Source organism: Chaetura pelagica, unplaced genomic scaffold (assembly GCF_000747805.2).
Source record: "Chaetura pelagica isolate M959 unplaced genomic scaffold, ChaPel_1.0 scaffold1064, whole genome shotgun sequence".
Taxonomy (NCBI): Eukaryota; Metazoa; Chordata; class Aves; order Apodiformes; family Apodidae; genus Chaetura; species Chaetura pelagica.
The window spans coordinates 564,297-574,202 of NW_009953063.1; the positions used below are offsets into that span (position 1 = coordinate 564,297).

The 9,906-nt window shown below is 52.7% G+C and overlaps 2 protein-coding genes across 2 annotated transcripts in view; one reads left to right on the top strand and one right to left on the bottom strand.

Moving 5' to 3' along the window:
• ZC3H12A (zinc finger CCCH-type containing 12A) overlaps window positions 1–3,687 on the bottom strand; it is a 13,139-nt gene extending 9,452 nt beyond the window's left edge. The window contains exon 1 of the mRNA XM_009996701.1: window positions 3,635–3,687. Coding sequence (XP_009995003.1) covers window positions 3,635–3,687 — 53 coding nt within the window. The remainder of the gene's footprint in view (window positions 1–3,634) is intronic.
• A 572-nt stretch (window positions 3,688–4,259) lies between these two features.
• The window catches only part of GRIK3 (glutamate receptor, ionotropic, kainate 3), a 187,085-nt gene continuing 181,438 nt past the window's right edge, over window positions 4,260–9,906 (top strand). The window contains exon 1 of the mRNA XM_009996702.1: window positions 4,260–4,419. Within this exon, the coding sequence (XP_009995004.1) occupies window positions 4,260–4,419 (160 nt within the window). The remainder of the gene's footprint in view (window positions 4,420–9,906) is intronic.

Consider the following 9,906-nt stretch of genomic DNA (forward strand, 5'->3'; position numbering starts at 1 on the left):
GACACAGGTCCCCAGCCCAGGGTGCCTGGGGGGACTTGGCTGGGGACCGGGGGGGGGGGCTGAGCAGGAGGCAGAACCATCCCCTTTCTGCAGAGGGCCGTGCTCAGGAGCCTCCATCCCGGGAGGAACCCGCGCCCACAGGAAGGAGGTGGAAATCCCCAGCAGCACATGCACACCCGGGGCCTTTCCTGGGGAGGAACTGGTGAGAGCGCGGGGGAGGGCAGCGGGCAGGCAAGGCCAGAGGATGGACCAGAGGATGAGCCCACCCGTGCCAGGCTGGTGCTGAGGGCTGGCAGCAGCGTGTCTCAGGCTGCAGAGGGGTTATCTTTTGGAATCAGGGCTTCCAGGGAGCAAAAAAAGCATCCGGGGGCAGCAGTGCCAGCGAGGTAGCCAGTGATAGCAGGAGATCAGGGATGGTCTCAGTTCCTCCCAGTCTTCTGTCTCCTTCCTGTCCTCTGCTGACTCAATGTCAACTTTCCTTCAGTCTGGCTCCTTTTGTAAAATCTTGACATCACATTTTTTCTAGGGATTTTTCTAGGGATTACCACTCCCTTGTCTCAGATGTTAAAGGAAGAGCTCATCGTGGCAAAGCCTTTAATCTCCCACTAGTACATTTAACACACTCAGAATAGGTGGTATTCAAGGATCTTATTATCTGCTGGCGGGGAAGAAGCTGGCCTTGAGCCACTTCCTTGGGAAGAGATGCCAGTGCTGCTGAAGTACTGCTAACCAGCCTCAGTCAGGAGCCCTGTCAGCAAAGGGGCCATGGACCTGGCTTGCCTACCTATGGAAGCTCAAGGCAGCTAACTCGCTTTTAAAAATGGGCTAATTAAATGTCTATATGGGACCACTTATGTAAATTAAGAACAATTTAAATGGCCTTATTTAAGTAACATTTGGGAGTAAATTAAACTGAATTAAGGCCACTTTAATTCTGAATTAGAGTTTTATGCAGAATTTTAATGCTCTTTAATCCACTTAAGATTTAGTTACTTCAATCTAACTTTGTTAAGAGTCCTGTGCAGACAAGCCCCAAGCAATGAGGGGCAGGTACCTGTATGTGCTCAGAGCTTGAGCCTCTCTGGGAGGGAACAGGGCTGGGGCTGGCTGGCTTGGGATCAGTGTGCTCCTGACAGCTTTGACATCAGAAATCCTCTGTTCATCTGTGGAGTGACCTCAAGGCTCATCCCACTGCACTTACCAACAGGAGCTCCTGGTGATGGGAACACCAGGCAGGCTAATGGGGCCATCCCATCACCTGCGAGGCACGGATGCCAAAGGTTGGCAGAGCTGCAGCTGAATTTTCTTTTACAATGAGCAGTGTAATTTATTACACAGAACTCAGCACATCTAGGAATTAAAGGAAAAAACAAGTGATGACTTACACCCTTTCTTTGGAAGAGGGTCATCACGTCTCCTGAGGAAAGCCAAGCCATGATGCTGGAAGGAAAGCTTAGCAACCTCCCTTTAGAGCAGTTTGCTTTTATAGCTGCAACCACTCATGTTTATGGAGAGACTGACTGAGAGACCATCTGCTTCTCTTGCTTGCTTCAATACAGACGTCTCTGATGGCAGCATCATAGCTGGTTGCCAGAGTGAGAGCCCATCAGCTGATGTGTTGCTCCAGCTTGGAAGTGTTCCCAGCAGAGGCAGCAGCGGGAAGGTCAGACACTGGGCATATGCCTTGGGCCAGTGCTCCTGGCATCCTGACTCACTGCTCCATGTCACAGGGATTCAAGAGGAGAAACGGCACTGCAAGTCTTCTCAGGAAAACAGAAAATGTAGTGGAGAGAACTAGAAAATGGGAGAACTAGAGGAGAAGCCAAACAAGGATGTGCAGAACTTACTGACTCGCGTTTTGATCCTGTGTGCCCACGGTGCTCGTCACACCACCTGCCCAGTGCTGCCTTCACCCACTAGTATGGGATTCCTCTGCAGCTGCAGACAAATAGACTGATTTTTCTCTGAAATATTATCTCTTGAACTTATTTCCTAGCTTTTAAGGAGCTCCTCACAGGCACTTTGCAGAGTAACTTACTCCCTGTGTAGCCCGAGGGCTCCCTGCAGAGTAGATGTGTTTTGGAGGCAATCACTTGCTCTGGAGGAGAGCACACAATCCCCAGGGACCATGCCAGAGTAATTTATTTGGCTGTCACTGCAGCTGCCTGTGTGCCTGACTAGACACGGCCTTAGGTACTACTCCAAGTAAGCAGCCTTGATCTCTACCTTTGGTCTTAGTGAATGATGGCATTAAGGTATAGGACAGGTTGACTTCCTCAGTGACAGATGGATTGGGCACACCCTATATTTTTCTCTTGTGCTTCTGCCAAGAAAAAGAGCCATCCTTTCAAGGTCTTTTTGACTATAAAAAATAAATCTGTTATTGTTGAGGACTGAAGGGACAGAGACAGTGGAAGCCTTCCTGTCACCTGGGCTGTCCCATGGAGGGAGCTGTGAAATAGATCCTTCCTCTCTGTCCTACCCTCAGGCTGTGCAGCTCGGTGTGTGTCTCCTGAAGCCTTCCATGAAAGGTCAACCTGCACACCAGCAAGGCACTGACAAACCACGGCTGCTGTCATGATAGCTGCCAAGAAAACCTGGTTGTCAACCATCCTGGCAGCAAGGAAGGGGCTTGGCTGGGCCTGGGAAAGTGGTTCCCGCACATCCCTGTTCCAAAGCCACGGAGGATTGGTCCCACTGCCCCAGCCCAGGAGGCATCGGTGGCAGTACCTGGATGGATCCTCCCTGCTGCAATCAACTTGTCCCAGCAGAGGTGTTTAGCTGCAGTACCTGGAGCATTTGCACTCAGGGAGCACCCTCTCCTTCCCAAAGAAGCACTCCTGGCTCACCAGGGAACCTCAGGTTTACCACAGCAGAGGCAAAAGCAGAGAAAGGCAACAGACTCAACCAATAAAGAATGATGGGGAAAACCAAGCGGTTACGCAAGTGCCTCTGGTGACAGCAGCTACAGCCAAGCCCTTCCTAGTCATGACCCCTCCACTGGAAAATACCAGCTGTCCCCTTTTCCAGAAACATCCCTGCCTGCTCAACCCAAATTGTTTAGATGCAGCATCTTGTAGCCATGGAGTTGCTGTACTCTGACATGCCTGGGAGCATTTACTGCTTCAGAGCTAAAAGAGTAATATAAGTTGAACAAACATTTCATGGTATTAACCTAAGATGTTTAAATAGATCATCACAGAATATTTTATCCCACCCAGAGCAACGTGAAGAGCAGAGGATTTATTCCTACTGCTGAGCAAATACCTCTTCAGAAGTCCCATCCATCTGGGAAGCAGACAGCTCTTGTTCTAAGGAGTTGAAAGCCGAGCACACCTGAGAGAAGGGAGCCAAGGGCAGCAGTGCCAGGAGCCCTCCTGCTCCTCCCCAGTGGGATGATCCTACAGAGCAGACCTTGCCTCGGGGCAGGAGCCACAGAGCTCACTGTGCTCTGGGCACACAGAGGGGACACAGCACAGCCCCAGAGAGCTGCCCAGGGCTGCCCCTCACCCTGCAGGGGACAAAGCCTCCCAAACCACGCCGGGCTCAGATCCCTGCAGCTCCCAAGGGAAGCATGTCCAATTTGTCCCTCCAGCATGTGGGCACACAGTGCCTGAGGGCCCCAGCTCAGCACCAGGGGCAGAACGAGTCGGTCAGCAAGGCCAGGACAGCAGCATCGTGGCTCATGGCTCTTAGTCATCTGTAGGATCTCTCCAGGATGAACGGAGACATGTGACAAAAACCAAAGTGTCAAACACTTCCTGAGCAAAGGGGGACAAAGCCCTGAGCTCTCTGCTCTGTGGTTTCTTGTTGAATTTCCCGTCCCAAGAGCAGGACCATCTCCCTGACTCGTGGGGATGTGTTCTCACCTGGCAGCTCTTGGTGTCCACAGCAGGAGGGAGCAGCCACCGCCCCAGCCCGGGACCCTCTGCCCCAGCCCGGGGCACGGGAAGGACATCACAGCCCTTCCCTTACAAACCCCACTGAAGTCTACAAACCCAAGGGGTTAACTCGACAGCAGCTTTGGGACCTCTGGGGATACGTGGGCTCACCGTGAGCCCCTCGGGACACAGGCTGGGTCTCCCCAGTGCTCCCGGTACGGCCGTGCTGACCGGGATTCCCGGCTCTGCCAGGCACCGAGCTGCGTGCGCGACCCCGGCCAGGAAACTCGGGAAACTCCCATTTCCCCCTTCCCAAGGCCAGGAAACCGGTCAGCGCGGCCCCGGAGAGGGGCTGGTCGGGGCTGCGCTGCCTGCGCAATGCGGGACGGCCCTGCTGCCCCGGAGCCCTCCCGGGAGACGGATGTGTCAGCGGGGCAGAAAGACAAACAGCCCGCTCGGCTCCCCCCGCGATGTCAGCGCAGGGACCCGCTCCGAGCGCCGGGACTCAGCCTGTCCGGCGTCCCGGCAGGGCCCCCAGGTGCTTCCTACCTGCTCGGGCTGCAGGTGTTACCCGGCCCCGGGTGAGCGGTAAAGCTCACCCCAGAGCCTGGCAGGGGGCTGGGAGGGCGGGCAAGGACCGCGCGGCGCCGAGTCCCGCTCCCCTCGCTGCCTCTCCCTGCCTCCTGTCAGAGCAGCCTGTCTGCGTGAGGGGAGACTCTGCTTTTGCTGCCTTTGGCTGGGGATTTCCTCACTGCCAGGGCTGCTGTGCTGGGGTGGAACTGCAGCAGCCAGGGTGCTGTGGATTTCAGAAGCATCCAAGCCCAGGGAGCTCCCCTGGCACAGCCCCACGCTCAGGATGCTGTGACCAGGGCCTTGGCCCCTGCCCAGCCCCACTCCCTGTCTGCTCAGGCCTGCCCGTGTACCTCAGGGGGAGAGCACAGCCAGGCCTCAGCCTGTCTTTCCACTTTTACACAACAGGGTACAAAAAGAGTGATGCATTTATTGCAAAACAGCATCTGGAGCAGAGAGCTTAAAAGACACAGTATTCAGGAACAGCATGTGGGATCTGAGGCCTCTCAGTCAGGACCTTGCCAGACTTTGACAACGTCCTCCCAGCCCACATGCCTGATTCACAGCTGACATCAAGTACAGAGGGCAGAGAAGCAGTCACGCTTTTAGTTTCACTGTTTAGGAGAAATTACCCCTTGTCTAGTAATTAGCAATTAGATTTGCTTTCTCAGCTTTCCACCTAGAGACTGAAGAAGGTTTCACAGTTAGCTTTGTGGAATGAGCATTAGGGATAAAAAGGATGATATGATACAGAGAGTAGGTGACAGAGAGGCTAAGGCCCAGGTGAAGCCATCCTCCAGTCACCTTGGTACGTCTGCTGTACTGCTGGGCTAGTCAGTCTTTCCAGAAGTGGAACTATTTCCTTTGGTTTATAATCTTGATTTCTTAGTACAATAAATGCCAACAAGTTCCACTTGCCTAGAGCAGAAGATAAACCAGGGGTGCCTCTCCCAGCTCCCCAGTTGCTATCCTGCCACCTGCATTGACAGAGCAGCAGCACCTCCTCTCCCTTCCTGGTCCATGCAGTGTTGCTGTGGAAAGCTGGCTGCTTACCAGTGATAACTGCACTTGGGTAGAAAATGTTTCCATGAAAATAATAGACTGGCTTTCAGTTTTTGTTTATGTTTCCATTAGCAGTGACTCTGCTCATTAACATGCTGCTGAAATGAAGGGAAAAACCTGCTCATGCAACAGCCCCTTAAGAAATCCTAACAGTATCAACTCAGTGGCCTGTTCTAACGTCTTGCTTGGATCAATCCCCAGCTTCCTCAGCCACAGACCTAAGGAGGCACGGAGCCCAGTCCCCATTTCAGGGTGTTGCTGTCAGGACACACCTGGGGCTGCTCCCACACAGACACGATCCCTGTGGATGTGGGGGCAGCTCTTCCCACGGGAGGGCCAGGGAGAGCGGCGGCTCGGGCGGCGCTGGAGGGGGAGCAGGGGGCGGGAACGGAGGAGGATTGCAAAGAGAAAGTGTCCAACCTCGCCTGGACAGCCCTGCCCCTCAGGGGTGACGGCCCGGGAGAGCCAGCGGTGCTGTGCGGAGGGGCAGAGGCAGCACCAGCCCCGGGGTGCGGGGCCCGCGGGACCCCCGCGCGGGATCCGCGTTCCTGGGCTCCCACCTACAGGGTGCGGCGGGTTCTGCAGCCCCGGGATTCCCGGGGCCCGTCCTGACACCCCGGCGGGGCTGCCGAGCGGAGCGGGACTGCCCGCACGGCCGGGGATGCTGCGGGACAGCCGAGCAGCCCGGCCAGCAGGGCCCGGCGGTCAGGGGCTGTGAAACCCGGCCTGAAACGCCCAAGGAATCTCGGAACGGCTCCGGGGGCAGCGCTGCCCCATCCCCACCGCTGAGACCCTGCGGTTCTGGCCCCGGGACACGGGTGAAGAGAAGAGCCCTGAGCAACACTTAGTGCAAACCTGCAAGTCCTAATCCCATGTACATCACTATAAAAAATCCATTGCTAAAAACCTGTTGCTGCTTAAGGCATTTAGACAATTCTCTATCTTCCTGTAATTCTTTGTTATAATAATTAAATGACCTTTAAACGGCAGTGGGTGGAAAAATTCAGCAAAGCTGAATAGCAATTCAGCAACTGCTAAAGAATATTGGAACTCAAGAGGAAGAAAAAAATCACTTTGATGTTAAGGGATGGGGGTAAAAAGAGAAGAAAACAAGTGTGAAGCTGGAAGTTTGTTCTCAATTTGTGCTAATTTCCAGGTCCCACTGGACAGAATGAACACGGGCAAGGGCAGAGCAGGCAGAGCCAAGGCTGCCTGGGGAGGGGGCTGTGGCTGGGGGGGCAGTGCCAGCCCAGCCCCCCCACCAGTATCTGTGCTTTGCAGCCTTGCCTTGGATTTGATCCCCAACAATGCATGGGATTTATCTCTCTCTCTCTCTTTCATGTGCCTTTAAGGAAACACCACTTTTTATCTCATTTCTGCTGCTTTTTATCATCACAAAGAGTTTTTAATGAAATGAGAAAGCGTCTGTTTCTGCAGGCCCCAGCAGCCTGGGTAATTTCAACATAAAACAAACAAGGCAGCTTTCAAAACTAAAATTTTATGTGTGGCATTTTTTCATTTAATGTAATGCACAAAAATGGGCAAAACCCAATTAATAGGAGATTGAAACTCAGCACTTGGCAAAATTAAACAACGGAATTCTGCAAAAGGAATGATTTGTTCAAAGGGATCTGGATAAAGAGATGGAGGGCAGAGGAAGCAAGGCTGCTCTTCAAAATTCACCACCTCCTAAAAAAATAAATGCAAACAAATCTGCATCCTACCTCACGTTCCTCAGCCAGGCTTCAGAGTCCCACAGACCAGGAGGAAACCCTGGGAGCACCAGCTCCAGTAGAAGGCTGGGAAAACCCTAAGTCAGGGCTTAGATGCTGAGGATGGTAGGAGAGGTTGGCTCCCAAAATGTACCTGCCCTAGGCTGGCAGCTTCCACAGGGTGCAGGGCCCCTCTGGAGACCCTTCCAGAGGGTGCTGCTTCCCTCCCTCAATTTTCCTCTGCTTCCAAATTCTTTCCCACTAAGAAAAAAAATAAACTAAAAATCAGCTCCAGCAGAAGTTAAGCTGGAGTCAGAAAGGAGACAAAGGTGAAGAGGAAGAAGGGGGCTGCAGTCACCCCATGTGTTGCCTGGGCAGCCGAGCTGGCTGTGATTAGCACTGCAGTTACTGTCACCATGGGGGGCTCCGGATGAACAGTTGTGAAAGAGAAGAAGAGGTGGAATTAAGGCTAATCACTCCCTATCAACCTGGGGGCTGCACCTGCAGAGTTCCAGATTTACAGTCCCTGGGAGTAGTGCAGAGTTGGCCTCTGATTGCTGCAATCACTGCAAAGTGGGGACAGGGCTTATTTGCCTGTTTTGCACATGATTTGTGGGGTGAAGTGTGAATTCTTTAAGGTGGCAAAGTGTCTGGATGTATTTAACCAGCAAGTTAACCCTGCTGGGCCAAAGCAGGGGCTGAGTCCTGCCCTGCAGCATCACACAAGTGAGGAGGTCAAGCATTTGTCTCAGGTGTGCTGCCCTCACTAGAGCCACAGTGGGAGAGAGACCCTCTGCCTGGTGATGAAAACACAGAGCAGCTTCATTTTCTGTGCTTCCTGCTCTGGTTTCCACAGAGGAACCAATGGATGAGGCAAAAGTCACTTGCTAACAAGGGGCAGCAACAGTCCAGCCCCAGGCAAGAGCACATTCCCTGCACATAACAGCTCTTGGCTCCATGTCTTGGAAGAATAGGGATCCCTGAGAGGAAAATCTCAGGAAGGGATGTGCTGAGGAGCTGTTTGCTGAACCCACAGCAGCCTGGGCAGAAAGAGGTCACAAGCACTGTGCACCCACTTGTGGGAGCAGCAACCCTCCTGTGTCTGGGAAACAAAACTTTTCACTGACAGGAGAGAAGAAAGCAAGCCTGTGGAAAGAGAGGAAGAGGCTGCCAGACCAGGTAATCCATCTCAGCAGCATCTGTGTCAAGATGATTCATGTCTTGCAATTTACTCCCAGCTCAAATCTAAAGTAAATCAGCCCAGACTGTTCCCACCCCTCACAGTGGGACACAAGGCTGGAGTGCAGAGGAACATCCCACCCACTCATCTCGTTGGTCTCACAGCTCCTGACTTCAATGCTTGTCCTACCTAATTAAAACCAAACTGTTTGTTTGTTGGATCAGTGAAGGAAGGAGAAGTGCCCTGAGAAGGGTGATGGGATGTGAAAGGGAATGATGAGAATGCTGTTTGGCTTTTTTAGTACTCTGTTCAGTTGCTTTTCTGCAGCAATTCCTGTCACATGAGAATAGCCCAGGAAGAACATTATCCACATTAGTTCCCGCATCTAATAAGAAAGTTGTCCAAAGTCTTAATTACCTTTTTAATCTACTTACAGTTCTCCTGTCTCCTTACTGTGGCCATTCTACCAGTCCTGAGCTGTGCCCACACCACCTCCACCAGCAGCCCAGTGCTGCAGAGGGATTTGCTCTGTGGGAGTGGAAAGGCAGCAGCAGAGGGGAATGCTCCCCTTATATATAAGGAATGCTTTCCTTACACTGGCATCGTTACAGCTAATTGCTGACAGAGGGCCAGGGCAGGATTTCGAAGTGAAGCTATGAGGGGCCTTGATCCCACCCTGTGTGGAAGCAGTTAATTTTTGTTTCATCAGGTTTGAGGACAATTTCATTTTCAAGTTATTGATTTGAACTTCATTGCATTTGAAAAACACTGGGAAAAAGGTTTTCTCTCTTTAAGGAAAAATGTTGAATGAACACGTGCCTTGGCCTCAGGGGTTTTAAAAATAACTTTGTTTATATCTGAACTGGCAGTTTTGGGCTAGATACGAGATGACTCTGAGATTGGTAGTTTTGCAGTGTGCCAAATATGAAAGAGACTGCCCAAAGTCACAGGCCACAACCTGGCCCTGCTTACCAGCTGGGAGGATGGGAGGGAGAGGGGCTGATGTGTCCCCCAGGCTCCTGTGCCCACAGACCCCGGCTCTGGAGCAGCCGCTGCGGCTCTGGGCAGGACTGGGAGGTCTGGCAACTGGAAACTGACAAAATGCAGCCAGTCTGCTCATCAGGCAGACACACTTTAAACACTAGTCCACTTCATGATGAGAGTACTGTTGCTTTTCAGGTAAGTATTTATCTACTTGTTTAACACAAATCAATAAATGAGTAACAGCTGGATGGACATTTGTGGGGCTCTGCAGTTGTTAACTCATGTTTTAATGTCTTGTCTAATGAGCAAGAGTAGCTCTGCACAGCTCAGGCTGTGCACTGGAAGCAGTGAACCCAAGCAGACCATCCTCCCGAGCATCCCTGGGTGTGCTGCCTGGGAGCATGGAGACTTTTCCTTTCCAGGCTCCCTCCTTCCCCCTTGGCAGGAGCAGCCGCGGGGCGGGAAGGAGCCCGCCAGCGGGAGGCCAAGCCAAGCGCCCGTTGAGGCTCCGCCGAGG